The following is a 19,355-nucleotide window of genomic DNA, read 5'->3' on the forward strand; positions in this document are numbered from 1 at the left end:
TTATATTATGGCCAGGCACTGTACAGCTTTAGGAATAAGAAACATACCATCATGATACGATGTTTTAATCAACTGGGTCATGGAAACAAGTTGATACAAGCATGATTCTAGCACCATTAATAGAATGTCAGATGCTTCACTGGTGTCTGGATGCCCCAGTCGTTCTACTAAACGACTGATTAAGAAGATACTAGGAATGATTCCACTTGTCATATTTAAATGCACTTCAAAATAACTTGTGATGTTTATTCTACTTGTGCAATGATTGCCTATAGAAAAGGAGTTAACACTGCTTCTTCATTGTGTTTTTTATCTAAGGTCATGGTGATAGCAATAGCCGTAACATTCCAACGTTAGTAAAAGACATTAGCAATGTTGGAGAGGTTTCTTGTGGCAGTTCACATACTATTGCTCTGTCTAAAGATGGAAGAACTGTGTGGTCTTTTGGAGGAGGAGACAATGGTATGTAAAAAATTATTTATCAGTTGCTTTGGCCTTTCTTCTTGACTTTTTAAAAGATTTATTTAAAAAAAAGATTTATTTTTCAGTGACATGTTTGTGGTATAGAAAAACTCCACATGAACAGAAATAAAAATTAAACTCTACTCCTACCAATATTGTCTTAACTATTGTTAACATTTGGTAGGTAGACTTGCATATCTCTCTATATATATCTACATATAGAAACACACACACAGAAATATTTATATGTATGTCTCTATTGATGTATTTAAAAGCTAAAGTAGACATGTGTATTTTCATAGATATAACCTGTTAGATTTAATGAGACTTTTTTTTATCAGTATCAGGGATCGAACTCATGACCAAGCGCTTGCAGGTGCTTGTGCTGCTGAACTAAATCCCCAGCCCAAATGAGACTGTTTTTTATGAGTATCTTTTCTATATCAACCAATATCCTATTAACAGTTTGTGGTATAGAAAGGCTCAATATTTTCATGTGTCTTCAGTATGATTTATAAACCACTTTCCAATTGTCGAGTACCTAGATGGTTTGTAGTTTTTTCAGTATTAAAGTATTGCAATGAATGACTAAATCATTGCTCACTTTAATTAGTCACTTCCACTAGCAGTGTGAATGTTCAACTGCTTGTATCCCTCAACAGTGTAGATACGAAAAGTAAGACAATTTAACTGAATGTGGAAAGTTTTGTCTGTAATCCAAGCATTCTGAGAGGTAAGGTGGGAGAATTACAAATTTGAGCCTAGTTTGGACAATTTGGTAACTTCATAAGATCTTTTTTGAGACCAGGTCCCACTAGCCTTGAACGAACTTAGTATCTTGAATTTGCAATGATTCTTCAGTGTCAGCCTTCTGAATGCTGGGATTATAGGTGTGCACCACCATTCCTGGCTTCTTCATGAGTTTTTGTTTCAAAATAAAAAATAAAATTCAGAAAAAGAGCTGGGGGTGTAGCTCAGTATGAAGGCCTTGGATTTAATCCTCAGTACCACACACACTAAAGATAATTTTTAAAAATTTATATTGAAAATAACTTGTAGTTTTAAAAAATTACATGAATACATATTTTTGTCTAGAAGCTAAGTGTTAGCTTTTTGTTATTGTTTATTTGTTTTTGAGGCAGTGTCTCACTGTGTAGTTCAGGCTGGTCTGGAATTTACTATGTAGCCCAGGCTGACCTCTACCATACTTGTGAAGATCCTGCTGCCTCAGCCTTTCAAGTGCTGAGATTATAGGTGTGCACCACTGCATCCAACAAGAACCTGTGTATTGTTGAAGTTAAGAGATATGGCCATTAAAGGGGGAGAAAGAAAAAAAGTACTTTTCCATATCTCTTTAAAATGATTCTAATTGCATGAGGTTAAGATACAGAAAGTGATTAGTAGCTGGTTGGTAACTTTCTTGTAACAAAAACGCTCATTTGTTAATAAGCTTTGTTGTCAGTTTTCTGCATCTATCAGATAAGTGATGAAAAGATTAGAGCACTTTGTCAACTTTAATATTTATAAAAGAATATGAGGTCTTTAGAATAAGTAAAATGCTTACCTTGAAAATATGTTTGTTTTTTATAGGTAAGCTTGGCCATGGTGACACCAACAGAGTGTATAAACCTAAAGTTATTGAAGCTTTACAAGGAATGTTTATTCGCAAAGTTTGTGCTGGGAGCCAGTCTTCACTTGCTTTGACATCCACAGGGCAGGTAGGACTAAAGGATGACTGTAAAAGAACTATAATATTTCAAAGGCCGTGATAGCAATTATATTTAAATTTTGAAATTAAAAGAAATATATTTTTAGGCAGCATACCGAAATATAGTATTTTTTAAAAAAATATTTGAAGTATCTGAGAAGGAGTCAGGTTTTCTGAAGTGACCTGTGTAATCTAGATAAATTTTCCTAAAACCCTCCTGTCCCCCCTCCCCAAGATTGAATCCCGGGCCTCCTACTTGCTAGGCTATATCTTCATGCCCCTGTTCTTTTTGTTAAGCTGTTTTTGTAAAATCATGTAGTACGCAGCTCTCTCTTTAAGCCTTTCCCAAAAATCATAGATAGGGGAAGAAAGCAACCACAAATCTTGATGGAATCAGTGATATGAACTAAAACTTCAAGGCGATAAGAGGGTAAAAAGAATATTTCCATGTGAAAATAATCTGGGAAGATTAGGTATTTCTGAGAAACTAGGTTAGTCAAAGTTAGGCAAGTCAGAATTATATGTTGTCTAAAGTTTTTGAACTTTTCATGTATGTATGGACTCTTCCTCTGTTTGTGATAAGGAGGGACCGGGAAAGGTAACAGACAGATAGTATCCTCCCATCAGTGATGGCAGTGAAAATGTGAGCCCATCAGTTACCTTCCCGAAAGTAGGAGCCTGTTATATGTCAGGCAGAGAAATAAAAATGTTTTCTTACAAATCACAGAGCAGACAATCAGCAAAACTGAAATTGGCGTGTAATTTTTGAGAGCCTGGAATGCCTTGTATCCTAAAAAATTTGCTTCAAACTAGTCATTGTCTTGTATTTAATTACTTTAGCCTGTTTTTCTTTTACATATTTCTTACTGTGACTTTTATGATAAGAATCCATGAATTGAAGTCAAAGGTATTCACTTATTTGCTATATTGCTATGGGTAAATTTCAGACCTCACTTGACCATGAAAGGCTCCTTTTTTATGAAAGGGGAAATAATTTCTACTTTGTTGCAAATGATCATGTAAAATGATTATTCGAATTGAAATTTCCAGAAATTATCAAGTACTATTTAACCATTAGTTGGTAAATAGTACACAATAAATCCATTACATTAAACTTCAAGGTAACTTGTATTTTATTTGCCGTATGGAATAGTTTTATCTTGAGTACATACATCTTGATTTACAATAAATCAAATGTATATTACAAAAAGAAAATGAGAGCAAGCAGCACTTTGGAATGATGAGTCATTTTGTTTACCATTAAACTTGTTGAGCATGAGGGGAAGGTTAGCATTTGCTTTTCTCTCAGTCCCACTCAGTTCCCTTAGGCATCTGTAATGCTAACTTCCCACTGTGCAAAGTATCATTGCTGTGTTACAAGATGGGGCATGAGCCAGGCATAATAGACTCAGGCCTGTAGTTCCAGCTACATGACAAACTGAAGCAGGAGGATCACAAGGCCAGCCCGGGCAACTTCTTGAAACGCTGTCTCAAAATTAAAAGGGTTGGGACTATAACTCAGTGGTTGAGCTACTTAAGTAGTATGAGGTCCTGGGTTCAGTTCCTAGTAGTGCCTGCCTGCTTGCCTCATTTTTTGCATGTATTTTTTTCTAAACTGCCTAATCTGATTCCTAAATGCAAGACTTTTTGGGGGGCAGGTAGTGGATTCAAATCCAAGGCCTCTACATGGCATTACTTCTCTAGCCCTTTTTAAATGTGGTTTTCAGGTATGTGCAGTCATGCTTGGCTAAGCCAAGTATTCTTCACTAATTCTAAACTAAAGGAACACTGTATGAGAGAATTTAAGGAACTTGCTGAGGGACAGTACTGTATTATACTTGTACTCTTTCATTACTGTGACAAAAGACCTGCTGATCCACAAGTTAAATGAAGATTAGCTCACAGATTATAGAAGTTTAGTTTATAGTTGCCTGGCAGAGAATAGTCCATAGCAAGGCATGCTGAAAGTGGTGAAGCAGTGAGCTCTCCTTTCTCTTTATATTCCATCCAGGCTAGAAGCCTATTGGTTGGTGCCATCCACACCCCGGATAGGTATTCTGTCTTCAGTAAATAAATCCGTTCAGCCACAACCAGAGTTATGCTACTTCCAATCAGTGAGCTAGCTAATTCAGTTATCAGTACCCATATTCTACCCTAGATCCAGCTGCCTCCAAAAAGCCTCATCTTCGAGTATATGAGGCTTTGAGAGACATGTAGGTACAAGCCGTAACACTACTTTATGAGTGACTTAAATTTTTAGTGGTGATTTTGACTATATATTATACTACTTCCTTGTCTTTAGTTCCCTTTGGGGGGGGGGGGGTTGAGACAGGGTATTGCTATATAGTTTAGGCTGACCGTGAATTCACTTTTTAGCCCAGGCTGGCCTCAAATTAGTAGTGATCATCTTGTGTCAGCTTCCTGAATCCTGGGATCAGGTGTACATCACCACGTCCAACTCCCTTTTCTGTAGTTCGTGTTTTGTTTTGTTTTGTTTTTTGAGATGAGGTCTTGCTGTTTAGGCTGTCCTTCAACTCACTGTGTAGCTTGTGTTGGCCTCAAACTCATAGCAGTCCTGCTACTTTAGCCTCCGGAGTGCTGAGATTCTAGATGTGCACCACCAGACCGGCCCTTGTCCTTAGAGCTTAACCTGTCCTAAAACAGGCATTTACTGTACGGGGATTTTGTTTATTGTATTCTGTACTTGCATTAAGTAAATTCTGTGGAAACTATTATACGTACATCTTTTCTGTTTTGTTGAAGACATTTAAATTCTCAGCAGTAGTCTTTTAAAATAAAGGGAAGCTTCCTCCAAAAAGCTTCCCCCTAGCAAACAAGTAACCTAACCTTTGTAGCATAAGATAAGAGTCTATATGATCTTAACAAAACCCACCAAAGGGTTTTGGTACTCAAGGAAAAAAGTACTCAGTTTGCTGTTTTGATTTTGGTCCTTTTGGGTTGCCGGATTGGCAATCTTTCATCTTTTTATTTCGTGCAACACTCTCCCCAACAATCTTGAATCAGAAAGTAAGTTGTTTTAGTATTAGTAAAAATTAAAGATACTCAAGAATGTCTTGAACAACTGGTTTTTAAACATCCTAAGAATCAGTTTTGTGATTTTTATAAAATATTTTATATCAACACAGCTTGGTCTAGTATCGACGTCCTGCGCAGAATGAGAAGCTTGTAAAGGAGAAGTTTCTGTGTTACGCACCAGTTCCACACACAGAATGTACTCATGCTGCACTGCAGACATGTACTAATAAAAGTAAATCTAAAAATACAGTGGAGTGGGAAAAAACTCACCCTTTTAAATAAAGATTGCACACATACACACATACACACAGAAAATATTTCCAAAGCTGCTAAGATAAGGCAAATGTAGTTAAAATATAAACCAGTTGGTAGTGGCCGTAGTAGAATCTCTGAGAATCTTTTTCATTCTTTTTCTATGACCAGCTTTGCTTTTTAGCCCAGCTCCTTGTCCAACATAGTGATTGTTTAAAAACAGCACAAAGCAGAATGTCAGTGAGAAACAAAACAAAATCCAACATAATAAATCACACCTTTAAAACATCAAATTATTTAACACCCGAAAGTCATTATTTAGAACTGAACTGCAGTTTTGTTTAATAAGTGATATTCCTAAACAACTGAAATTGACAGTCTGATCATCTCAGGAACTTATATACATTATATTTTTGTTTTTTTTCAGGTCTATGCTTGGGGATGTGGGGCTTGTTTAGGTTGCGGTTCTTCAGAGGCCACTGCTTTGAGACCCAAGCTAATTGAAGAACTGGCTGCCACTCGAATAGTTGATATTTCTATTGGAGACAGTCATTGTTTGGCTCTTTCTCATGGTAAAGTCATTTGTCTTTAAAAATATAGTATTAACTATTATCCTTCTTACATATCTTATGTTTAAATTTATGTTTTCTTTTGTAATTTTTATGTTCAGATAATGAAGTTTATGCCTGGGGCAATAACTCAATGGGACAGTGTGGCCAAGGAAATTCCACAGGTCCTATCACTAAACCAAAGAAAGTGAGTGGCTTAGACGGCATAGCTATTCAGCAGATTTCAGCTGGAACATCACATAGTTTGGCATGGACTGCTCTCCCTCGGGACAGGTAAGAGTGCCACTCTTTTAATAATAGTAGAAACCCCATAAAAGCAGAAATAACTAGATTTTGTTCATAAAATCTCTTTTCTGAATATTTCTATTATTTTTCACTATCATAGTAATGATATTTAGATTCCTTGTCTTTGAATATTGAGGCTTTTATGTGTTCTTAAGCAAGAAGTTTCACCCTGCATTTAAGAGATATTCTTCTTCTTCTTTTTTTTTTTTTTTTTTTTTTTGGTACTGGGGATCAAACTCACGACCTCGCACTTGCCAGGCAGGCACTGATGCCACTGAGCTAAATCTACGGCAAGATATTCTTAATTGTTAAGCATTTTTAATTTGTTCTGTATCTTTAGGTAAAGGTGTTAGAAATTATATCAGGAGAAAAAAATAATTAAAATCAGAATGATGCTTTATTAATTTAAAACAATTACTAACCTCACTATGATTTATCTGGTTTTTTTTTTTTGGGAAAAAGAAAATTGTGGCCATACTTTTTTTGTTTGTTTTAAACTTTAAAACAACAACAACAAAAGATGCAACAGAGCTTAGTAGTATGGTTATATATCTTGTGTGTTTTATGTATCTTTTCCCTTTCTTTTCTCCTTCCCCCATCCCAGTTGTTCTTTCCTGTTGAGCAGTTTCTTTCACTTTCACTTTAACATTCATGGTACCTATTGTGGCCATACTTTTAAATTAAGGAGGCTTTTTATTTTATTATTTTGCAGAAATTTAGCTTTTTCCTAAGGTGATGGCCATATCTTTTAAACTAATAATGTATATAGGTAAGGTTTTTAGTTAATGGTAGATTGAATTTTAAGAAATATTTGAGTTACTTCAGAGTTTTGTAGATGCATGTGGGCTGATACAAAGCTTAGAATGTTTTCTGTTTGCATTCAAGACCTCTGCGTTATTACTTTTTAAGCAATTAAAAATTCATAATCACCTCCAAAAGAGCCTAAAACAAATGAATATCAGAAATTTGTATAAGTATTAAATTTGCAGCTTCCTACTTCCTATGTATGTGTTGTTTCTCAAGATCTTGAAAGTCTTCACACAAAGGTTTCAGGAATTTTTTCTTTTAATATATTACAGTGTATCATTCTATAGACTCATACTAATTTTCTTACTATGAAATATAAATATAGACTCTTAGAACCAGAATTTAGTAGATCATGTGACTCAGTCCTCTCTTTATGGTCAGTAACTAGCCAAGCCTTCTAGCACAGGTGATAGTTAACATGTTCTTCTCTTTCTCCTTCTCATTCAAAAACCTTTTGAACCCAGGGACACTGTAACACTGAGCTACATGCCAAGCCTTTTTTCTTTTTGAGACAGGGGTTTGCTAAATTGCCCCAGGATTTGAATTTGTGATCCTCCTATCTCAGTCTCCCAGAGTGTTGAGCTTACAGACTTGCACTACCATACCCAGTTTGTTTCCTTTTTAAAGATGGTAAATTCTTGGTTTCCTCACTTGCTAAAAGTTGTATTACCTTCATAATTGGAAGCATTTTTGTGTATCTTGTCAAAATCTCTCAGCTTTAGTCTGCTGTGATTTTAGTTTTTGATCATGTATGAAATTTTTTTCTTTTACTTTCTTTTTCGGTAACAGGGATCAAACTCAGGACCTTGCACTTACCAAGCAGGCTCTTGTGCCACAGAGCTACATCCCTGGCCATGTATGGCATTTCATTTTAAGCTAGGCATGGTGGTGCATACCTAAAATCCTAGCACTCAGGAGGCTGAGGCAGGAGGATTGCTGCAAATTTGAAGCTAGCCTGGGTTACATAGTGAGTTCAAGGATGGTCTGAACTATATAATGAGACTCTCTAAAAACCAACCAAACAAACAACTCCTTCTGCCTCCCAAAAAAGGGGAAATTTCATTTTAAGACTCTTTTATGGTTTCCTTATACTTCTCTAGACAAGTTGTTGCATGGCACCGACCTTACTGTGTAGATCTTGAAGAGAGTACCTTCTCGCATCTGCGCTCCTTTCTTGAGAGATACTGTGATAAAATAAACAGTGAGATTCCCCCCCTGCCTTTCCCGTCATCAAGGTATGTTATATTGTTAAGTATGTGCATTTTGTGTGTTTGTGTGGGCATGTGTATGAATTATTTTTGACATTTGACTTTATGTGAAGCTTCTTCAGATGCTAGACTAGAACTAAATTTTTATCCCTAATAACATCTAGGTTTTAATATGCTATCCTTAATTTCACAAGTCACATTTTAGAAACTACAGTCAGTCATGACTGGACAACATTTTTAATGATAAGGAACTGTTACCAAACAATAGCACATGTACTTGTGTGTTTTGGAAATTCACTGTAGTATATTTGGTTTCAGGGAACATCACAGTTTTCTCAAGCTATGCCTGAAGCTTCTTTCAAATCACCTTGCTCTTGCACTGGCAGGAGGGGTAGCCACCAGCATTCTTGGGAGGCAGGCGGGGCCACTTCGAAATCTGCTCTTCAGGCTGATGGACTCAACTGTTCCTGATGAAATCCAAGAGGTAAAAGAATAGGGCTTATAAGTTTATAACTGAGACCACACATGTGGTATATTCAGCTGTATATGGAACAAGTTCATTGCATATTCTTTCTCTTATCTTGGTAGGTAAATATTTTGGATAACTCATCTTTTAAGATAGAGACCATCTCTGAGAAATCTTTCAGTCCTTGCTTCTCACCAGCTTAGATTTCTCTCATGTGTGTTCTTATTGTGTCCATACTGTATTACAGTTTCAAACATTTCATTTACAAACATGTTCATCTTTTTCACCACAAGATGAATTTCTGAGGGAAAGGACCCAGTTTTACTTATTTTTGTATCTGAGTAAGTGGGTAATCTCCTACCAGGACCCTATTCAGAACTGGGAGTAGAATTCACCAGTGAAGCCATTTGATCTTGGATTTTTCTACCTGGCATTTATCATTATCTTGATCATGATCATCATCATGGTCATCATGAATTTAGTGTCTTATTCATTATAGGTCCATTCAGATTTTCTGTTTCGTCTTGAGTCAGTTTGGCATTTCAGTATATGCAGATAGAAGATACAAATAGGCTTGGAGAGGAACAAGTGACTAGAACAGTGAGTATAAATGAGTAGATATTGTTTGAAAAAGTTTTTTTTTAATTTACTTTTTTTTTTTTTTTTTTTGTCTTTTTCCTTTTTATTGGTACCAGGGATCGAACTCACGACTGCCTGCTTGCAAGGCAGGAGCTTATGCCGCTGAGCTAAATCCCCAGCCCCCTGAAAAAGTTTTTTTTTTTTGTATTGTAATACAATTCTAGTTTTTGTAGTATATGAAGTCTCCTTGCAGTGCAACCCTAAAGACAAAAAAAAATCTAAGTTAAAAGATAAACAAAGTATGTTAGCAGACATATTTTCAGAAAAGATATTACAAATAAGCACCTGAAGGAGTACTCATCACTACTCACCAGTGAAACACAAATGAAAGCCACAGTGTGATACTTCTTCACATCCATTAAATAGCCAGAATCAGGAAAGACTGACAACAGCATGTGTTTAAGGTGGGGGAAGAATTAGAGTGCTCATACCTTCAGATGGGAATTTAAAAGGATGCCACTGCTATCTAGTTCCTTAAATATAGTTACCATATGCCCCATATGATCTGTACCCAAGAGAATTGAAAATATATGTCTCTGTAAAAGTTGGTGTGGAAATACTGATAGAGGTGTTATTCATAGCAGCCAAAGAGTGGGGACAGCTGAGCGTGGTGGTCTCTGCCTGAGCAACTTGATGAGACTGTATCAAAACAAAAAAACAACTGGGGGAGAAGCTCAGTGGAGTACTTGCCTAGAAGGTGTGAGATCCTAGGTTCAACTGATAACCTTTAGCACTGGGGAAAAAAATCAATGATACAAATGTGTGCTGGCTGCTAAGCCAAGTGTGGTGTATTTATATAATGTAACATTACTGAAATGTTACATTTCTATAAAAAGAAATGGAGTGTTGATAGGCATTACAATATGACTGACCCTTATGAACATTATGTAAGTGAAGGAAACTGATGCAGAAGGCTTCATATTTTTAACTCCTCAAAGTTTAAAATTTGTGGAGATAGCAAATGTGTAGAGAAAGGAAATAGATTAGTAGTTGTCAGAGACTTGGGAAGAATAGAGAATGACTGTGAAGGGGCACAGTTTGTTTTTGGGATGATGAAAATGTTCCGAATTATGAGTAACTCTATAAATGTGGTTAAAAAAAAAAAAACCACTGAATTTTGTACTGTCAGAAGGTGAATTTTATGGCACATAGATTATCTGTCAGTTTTTTAAATAAAAGAATAATACAATAGTGATTTTTCTACTAGAACATATCCTCTTGGATCAGGAAGAGAGTAACATTGGGGTTGGAGTGAAAAGGAACTGTAACAATTTAGTATTTATCAGAAATGGGATAGTGTGAGTTTAACATAACAAACAGCAAACTAAAAATAATCTTTGTTTGTTTTCCATTTCCCCCTTCTACTTTCATGAGAAATTTAGTGTTACATTTTAATCATTCCATTGAAATTTAAAATGTTTCTTTTATTTTTAGAATATAAAAGGCTTTTCTTTATCCTGCAAGTATTCCCTTATTTTTGTAGCCTCTTGTTCTGATTTTGTATTTTTTTTCTTATTTTTCTATGTAGTTGCTTTAAACAAAAACAAATTGGACTATTAGTTTTAGTCCGTCTTTCCCATGACAGGTTTTTCTTGTGTTTTTAATGAACTTTGACTGTCTAGTTGTGTTTAAGAGTGTGACTCTAACGGGCTGTTGAAAGTTCTCTGCACCTGAATAGATTTTATCAACCTTGCCGTGGATGGTTGAACAGGTAGTGGGGAATGACTCAGATTCCCCATAGGAAGGCTCTTCTTATCTCCTGCCAGAGGTGTAGAGTTGGACCACAGTTCTGTGGTGGGCAGAAGAGCTCAGATGTCTCAATACTCAGACTGAGCAATGTATCTTATGAATTCCTCTGCACTCAGTTCTGTATTACTACCCTCAAGTGTGCTCCTTATCTCACCCAGTTTTTAGCTAATTCTTTAGTTTTAAGCCCCTCCCTTAGCTACTGTTGCAAAAATACCTGAGCCTCTAGGACTTTTTTTTGGTTTTTTCGGTACCAGGAACTCACGACCGCACACTTGCAAGGCAGGCGCTTATGCGGCTGAGCTAAATCCCCAGCCACTGTTCCAAAGTTTTGATGCTGTTTCCCCTTACCACTTTTTTCATTTTTGATCTTTTTGTATGAAGTTCTCTTCTGCCATCTGTCCTTTTCTTTTTTTTTTTTTTTTCCTTTTTATCAGTACCTGGGATCGAACTCACGACTACCTGCTTGCAAGGCAGGCGCTTATGCCGCTGAGCTAAATCCCCAGCCCCTCCATCTGTCCTTTTAAAAGCGCTTTTGGAAATAGAATACATTTATTTGTTCCTTAATCCTACTCACCTTTGTTGAATTTCTGTAGCTAGAGTTAGTTTGATTATAGTAACCAGAGGAAATCTTTAAAGGTTCTTCCAATTCTTAGCCGTTGGAGAGCAATGTTTTCTATTAGAAGAATTACCATTATTGTGCAATTGAATTTTTCATCATTATATTATATAATCCAAGTAAGCAGAAACATTGACTAATAGAGAAGTTACTAAAACTAAAAGCCCTTTAGTGTTTATCTAGACTGACACTCTGATTTTGTTAATGAAGAAATCATGACCTATAGAGGTTAAGATAGTGAAGCTAGCTATTCCTTATACTATTCTCTCTGCCTGGATCTTTATGTGACTAAAACTGGTAACCGTGATTTTTAAATACCTAATGACCTTCAGGAGCTGTGGGCCATGCTGCTTGCAGTTCCTTCATATATGTGTTCACAGAAATTCTCACTGCTTTGTAACTTTTCTTGTGTGACTCTTTTCACAATTACTTGTTCAAGCCCTGCCCCATCCGATTATATTCTTATGAAAATGGAACCTTACTCTTCTGTATCACTTTGCACAGTTCTTTCTTTACCCAGCACTGTAAACTGAACCTTAAATATTTGTTGGGTGATGATTATGTTGTAACAAATTCAGAGTTTGTGTTCTCGACTTTTTAAAGATATCTAGAGAAGGATTTGCATGTTTTTTTTCCCCACATGCTACCTTCTTTAGACTTTCATGATAATAATAGATTCACTTTTCATGTGTTTTTTATTTAAGGGACAAACAGCATTCATTCATTAAATGAATACTGTTTTCTTTTTTGATATTAGGTGGTAATTGAAACTCTGTCAGTAGGAGCAACCATGCTATTACCTCCATTAAGAGAACGGATGGAGTTACTTCATTCTCTTTTACCCCAAGGGCCTGATAGATGGGAAAGCTTATCTAAAGGACAGGTAAGCCTTTGTGCAGCATCTAAGTAAACTGGTTGTATCATAAGACATTGGAGTGAGAGGAAAATAAGCTGATCAATGGCCATGTGTTCATGGGGCAATACTTGATGTATCTGGTTGTTTAATGTTATATGTTGGAAGAATTGCAGATGTTTAGTGATTACAGGTAACGCAAATAATAAATTATTTGGGACTAATTACTAAAATAACAACTGATTTCCCCAGTGTTGATTGCTGTGTCATCCCTCTGATTCTTTGGTTTATTTGTAGTTTGTTGAATTAAAACCAAAGCTATGTGCTACTGCTGTTGGTTCCATTGACAGACTTTGAATGCAATTGTTTATCTAAAAAGCAAAAGATGACCATTAAGGAAAAGTATTTATTTAAAGATATAAATATTCTTATTTTTCACTTCTCTTAGGTATATTGAAATAAGTATATTTTGCTGTACCAAATAGAATCAAATTTAGAATGGCCAGGTGTGGTGACACATGCCTGTGTTCCCAGCATTCGGATGGCTGAGACAGGCAGGTCACTAGGAATTCGAGGGCAATCTGGGCTACAAAGTGAGTTCAAGGCCAGCCTGAACTACACAGTGAAACTCTATCTCAAAAAGACAGGAAAAAAAAAAGAGAAGAATCAAATCTAGAGATACAGATATGAGGAAAAATGGTACTTACAATAGATATCCACAGATGGTTTCCAGTGAGTATTTTGTATTAGTTTAAGTTTCAGATGATTTATTTTAAACATTTAAATAAGTAGTCATTGGCAATCCTTTGAAATAACACTTATAATTTGTCTGTTGGCATTTCCTATTCCTATTTGTAGTACTTAAATTATGATGCACAGTATGCCACTTTAGCTAAGAGTTTTAAGTATTATAAGAAGGATACACTAAGCCATTAAGTTATATTTTTCTAAACAGTATTAATTAGATAGTTTTTCTTATAATTATATACTTCCTGCAGATTATTGTTTAATCAGGTTATTACATAGATTAGTTAGCATAATTAGTATATTTTCCTAGATCCTTTTTCTTTCTCATCAGCATGTTGTAAGCTATCCATGTATTCCTGTTTCATTGCTCTTTAGAGAATGCAACTGGACATCATTCTGACAAGTTTGCAGGATCATACACATGTCGCCTCCCTACTTGGCTATAGCTCGCCCTCTGATGCCACTGACCTCTCTGCTGTGTGCACTGGCTATGGAAACCTGTCAGATCAGCCCTATGGCACTCAGAGCTGCCATCCCGACACCCATCTGGCTGAGATTTTGATGAAAACTCTCTTAAGAAATTTAGGATTTTATACAGTAAGTTGCTTTTTCATTGCAATAAAATAAATAAAGAAATAAAGTAGTATCTCCTCACGTTAAAGTATTTTGACCTTTAAAAACTTAAAATATAACCTTCCCATTTCCCCAAAGAGAGACATGAATCAGGTCTTATGAAATATTATGAGGCCTCAGTGAAATGTATTTGAGAATTACAGAGAGATTAATGTTAGAATTTTACCAGCCTTTTTCATGTTAACAAAGAATAAGCAGATAAAAACTGTCAAAAAATTTAAAGAAAATAATGAACAAGGGGGTACAATGTTATAATTCAGTTGTACTAAGAATGGACTGGTTAGTAGAAGAGGAGACAGTAGGTCCCATCACACTATGTATATTAGAGTGCCATTAATTCCTTCTTTCTGTTTCTTAAATCCATCCCTTCCCCCCACAAGTAGCTATTTTAGATCAAGCTTAGTCATTATTGATCCAACACTAATAACTGTGTTGTAGCTGTTGTCAGTATTGCTGCTTTCTTTTCAGGATTTTATTGCTGGAATAATCTCTCTGTATTAAAAAGCCCTTCAGTCATCTTTCATCATTGGCTCATGCACCATTCTTGTCAGTACCTTTCTTACTGGTGTATCTTTTCCATTTGTACATGGTACACTTGTGTCCTGATTGTTCTTTTTTACCAATCTGACTTCTTTAAGGTTTGCCATTTTAGGGAGCCTTGTTCATCTAACCATGTGATTGAGTATAGTAGCATACACCTATATTGCTAAGCACTTTTGGGATAAGTGGCTTAACTTCAAATCATTTGTATATAATTTCATGTTGTCGTCTATAGGACTGGGTTTATATATTGTTTTTTCCTTGTATAAGTCTAGTGCTATGTTCTGCCCACAGTAAAAGGCTATTGACTAGGTCTGAAAATTGTTCCTGCAGAATTATTTTCTTTTTTGCCTAGGAATGTGAATTGCATGTGATGTTTGGTATTTTTAGGAAGTAATGGCTACAAATTGGACAGGGGTGATGTTAATAGTTTGTGCATTTGTTAATGACTGAAATTTTTTCCCACACTTCTACAGAGCCTGTTTGCTATATTAAAGCAGTTGTTTTCTTATGATTGGCTGAGTTAAATGTGAATGCTTTATGGAAAAGGAGATAAAATATGAGTCACTTTTGAATTAAAATTATAAATTATTGTTTATCTAAAATACAATTTAAACCAATTTGTTATGTTTTAAGACTTTAAAAATAATAGTGTTATTGTCAGTTTATAAGCAAGGGCCTTAAAATGTTCTCATAGTCATATTGTAAACCTAGACTGAATTGTGTGGGTAAAAATATTCAAGTTATTGATAATAAAAATTAGAAATAATGGAAATACTTAAATAGAGGAATGGTTCAGTAAGTAATGATATATGTGGTCAATAGAATCTTATAACTTAAATTTTATACACATGTGGTTTGTAGAAATGTTGGCCCAAAATAAATAAATCTATGAGTCTGGGCATGTAGCTCAGTGGTAGAGTGCTTGCTAGCATGCACAAGACCCTGAGTTCAATCCTCAGTACCCTGCCCCCCCCCCAAAAGAGAGCGAACAGTATAGAAAGATTTGTAATTCTTTTGGAAAGGAACAGGCTAAAAATAGACTATGCAGTTTTATGTAAACATGAAACAGACCAAAAAATACTAGTAATTATTTTCTTAGGGTAATTGAGCTATTACCTAATGTATAGCCTGTGTTTAAATTTCAGCTAAAATTAAAACACAGCCCAATTATTTAAATATAGCATGGTCATACAGTGCATTTTTTTTGGTTAATTTTTATAAGACAGGAATTGACTGGTTCAAATGACACCTGTATGAGCAGCGTTCCGGATAGTGTAGAGACAAATGTGCTGCTCCAGGATGGTAGGAGTAAACTGTTAATAATTGTCCTGGCAGTATCTTCTATAGCAATTTCCCTCCCAGGTCAGTATTTGGTCCAGAATCACATATTGTATTTAGTTGTTAGGTTTTTTTGGTTCAGTTGAGAGCCAAAGGGAGAGAGAAAGTATAAGAGAAATTGAGCTTTTGGAGAGCTCTCTGCTTAAAAGGGGTACAGAACGAGTTGGGACGACAAAAAGTTTTGTATGAAGAAAAGGGTTTGACTTCCGGGAGAACATGGCGGACAGACAACAGCAACTACCGGAGGCTCTCTGAAAGGCTCAGCTCAGAGGCCAAGAATGATGCGGACTAAGGAGACATGAACCGGTAGAGATATGCTCTGCTGACTCAGGAACGAACTGGGCTGAGAGAAACCAACTTAGAATACAGTCCTGGCGCTAAAATAGGAACAGAAAAGACTCGGTGTGGAGGCTCGACCCTGCGCCATTGGAAACCGTGATTTGGGTTTCCCGCCGCCCAGTGGCTGGCTGCCTCCACAGCAGCTTGGCAAGGAGAGATGCGCAGAAGCTCTGGGAACAGGAGTCTGCGAACGGAGTCGAAAACAGGACAGACAAGGAGGTGTACACGAAAACTGACTGGTGGCGAGGTGAGTGAGAGAAACTGACCCCCTACCACAGTTTGACTCCAGCGGAGGACTTTCTGGGCTCGGGCAGTCCTGTAAGAGCAGGGCGCGGTGGCAACTCCAGCCACACATTCCCCTCTCGGACGGGATTGGTGAAAAGCGCCTGGCCTGAGTGACACTGCGGGCGGACTCAGTAGGCTGGCCTAACCCAGATCCCAGAGCCTGACGGTGGCCCGGAGGAGCGACTGACTCCCGCGTAGGCTGCCTCCTCCGCAACTCCCTGGTGCGCAGCGGTGGGCGGGAACACCGAGCCAGCGCAATTTGATCAGGCTGTGGCTGACAGGCAGGGAAGCCGGGCCTCCTATGTAAGCTTGCATTTTATAAGGAACAGAAAATATGGGGAAGGGAAGCAACAAGAAAGGCTCCTTGGCCCCCAATTCTGAGAAACAGGCAATAGTGGACACCGCACCAATATACATTAAGCGCCATATAGAGAGCCTCATAGACCAATTCAGGAATGAAGTTATCAACAACCTGAAGCTAGAAGTATGCAGAATAGTTAGAGAAATGCTAAGCACCACCCAGGAAAAAACAGATGGTGGAATGGAAGAACAGAAAAAGAGGGGAGAATTGCTTGATGGAGAAAACAGAGAAAGCATTGAGTATGTGAAGCAGGTTCAAAGGGGACTATCAAGAAATTAAGAAGTCTATCCAAGACTGGCATAACAGCTTGAAAGAAACTAAGGACAGACTATCTGAACTGGAGGGCAGACTTGTAATATGGGAGAATGAAATGAAAAACTTCTTAAAAATAACAAAGAAACAAACAGCAATAATACAAAGACAAGAAGATGATAAGAGGAGCCATAACTTAAGGATTAAGAACATAAAAGAAGAAGTAGGGACACAAACAAGTGAACTACAAAAGCTACTCACAGAAATAATCCAGGAGAATTTTCCTAATTTAGCAAAAGGTAAAGATACTCAGATGTATGAGGCATACAGGACCCCAGCTACCTACAACCCTAACAGAGAAACACCCAGGCATATAATAATAAAAATTCCAGAAATTCAATACAAGAACAGAATATTAAAAGCTGTAAGAGACAAGAAACAGACCACTTACAAGGGAACACCCATCAGAATTACAGCAGATTTCTCTGCACAAACCATCAAATCACGAAGAGCATGGGGGGAAATAATTCAAGCTTTGAAAGATAATAATCTCCAGCCAAGATTGAGATATCCTGCACAACTGTCCCTGGAAATTGATGGAAAAACGAGGTGCTTCCAGGATAAAGAGGAACTGGGGGAATTTGCAACCACCAATTCAACCCTACAGAAAGTATTGCAGGATATTCTAAAAAAAGAAAAATACAAAGAACCCAGAAATAGTGGCGGGGAGGCCACAACGAATGGAGCAGAGAACAAAATGAAGAAGACAAACTGACAGCTACTGACAGAAAAAGAGCTCAACAGAAATGAGGCAGAGAAGATTGGATGATAGGAACAGCTATTTTGGAGAAAATGACATCTTAATAGGTAATACTGATTTAGTACCATCTTGTTTTGAAGTCTCATCTAGCTTTTGTTCTTCTGTCTCCAATGGTCTAAACAGGTTGTATCTTATTGGATTTTATTATGTACGATAGTATAAGCAAAAACCTTTTAAAGACAAGGAGAATATACAGAAACCATTGTTCATTTTCTGTTAGTCGATTCTAAATACTCTATAATGCTGTCATTCTCTTAAATGGTTTTACATTGTTTTGATATACTTAATGCTACAGTATACGAAGTTGTACTCAAGGACTTCAAGGAAAGAGTCTATATGGTAACTACTTTTGGGTCGGAATTATCTGGTGGTGAAACACTATTCTGCTTAAATGGTTATGTTTTGATCTGCCCTGTTTCACTTTTATGCCCTCTTTTTTCTCAATCTCCACTCCATTATTTACTTTTTTATTTTTATCCATTTAATTAAAGGGAAAAAAATAGCAGGATATAATATAGTAACCCACTTTGACTTTCTATTATCTTGATTTGAAGCCCTGTATTACTCTCACCATCTTGTTTTTGACTGAGGTTCCTCTATTCTGTTTTGCTGGATAATATCAGGTTCGAAAGTTTAGGCATCAGCTGAGAAGATAATGAGATTCATTATAACGCCCATTCTCGTTGACTTTTATCTACTTTTGAAGACCTACAAAGTCTCCAATGTTTTGGTTTTGTCGGTTTTGTTCTTTACTGTTTTGTTCAATTGTATTACAACTAATGATATAGGCAATACTATTAGAGTTAGCGGGAGGCATTATGGTAACCATTGTTGATCACCTTGTATTATGTTTTTATATTATCTATTATGTCCACCCTTTTGACTTGACCGATTCTGTTCTGTTATGTCACATTTGGTTTTACTCTCTTCCAAAAAAGCAATAAGAACCGTGGGAGCAATGAAACCCAAAATGTGTAATAGTCATTGTACAAAAGAGAAGAAAAGAAAGTGCTCTAAACTATATAACTGCATGTATATTTAAGTGTATAAAATAGAAAATGATATCACAGAGTTTTATTGGATCATTGAACAGAACTGTTTGCAGTATCAATGTTGAAATGTCCACTCTACAAGCTTTAATTTTGTAACTTGAACAATTATTTCTAAGATGGCAATATGTAATCCATTAACTAGTGATTTCCTACTGCGCATTTTTTTCTTCTGTAAATCTGTATAACTTGTACCCCTTCAATGTTTTTTTTTCTTTTCTCCTTAAATAAAAAATTAAAAAAAATATTAAAAAAAAAAAAAAAGAAAAGGGTTTGGAATCTGCAAGGGGTAGGTTCTGTCTGGAGAGGTTGTGTAGGTTGGCTGTCAGCCCCCATAA

The 19,355-nt window shown here is 36.5% G+C and overlaps 1 protein-coding gene across 10 annotated transcripts in view; it reads left to right on the forward strand.

Moving 5' to 3' along the window:
• Herc1 (HECT and RLD domain containing E3 ubiquitin protein ligase family member 1) overlaps nt 1-19,355 on the forward strand; it is a 224,833-nt gene that overhangs the window by 87,914 nt on the left and 117,564 nt on the right. For all 10 annotated transcript variants that reach the window (XM_063246766.1, XM_063246775.1, XM_063246770.1 and 7 more), the window contains exons 7-14: nt 319-462; nt 2,053-2,180; nt 5,886-6,030; nt 6,129-6,300; nt 8,220-8,354; nt 8,646-8,811; nt 12,555-12,680; nt 13,773-13,994. In XM_063246766.1, coding sequence (XP_063102836.1) covers nt 319-462; nt 2,053-2,180; nt 5,886-6,030; nt 6,129-6,300; nt 8,220-8,354; nt 8,646-8,811; nt 12,555-12,680; nt 13,773-13,994 — 1,238 coding nt within the window. The remainder of the gene's footprint in view (nt 1-318; nt 463-2,052; nt 2,181-5,885; nt 6,031-6,128; nt 6,301-8,219; nt 8,355-8,645; nt 8,812-12,554; nt 12,681-13,772; nt 13,995-19,355) is intronic.

This window comes from Cavia porcellus, unplaced genomic scaffold (genome assembly GCF_034190915.1).
Source record: "Cavia porcellus strain 051 isolate PalLab524CR breed Dunkin Hartley unplaced genomic scaffold, mCavPor4.1 scaffold_4, whole genome shotgun sequence".
Taxonomy (NCBI): Eukaryota; Metazoa; Chordata; class Mammalia; order Rodentia; family Caviidae; genus Cavia; species Cavia porcellus.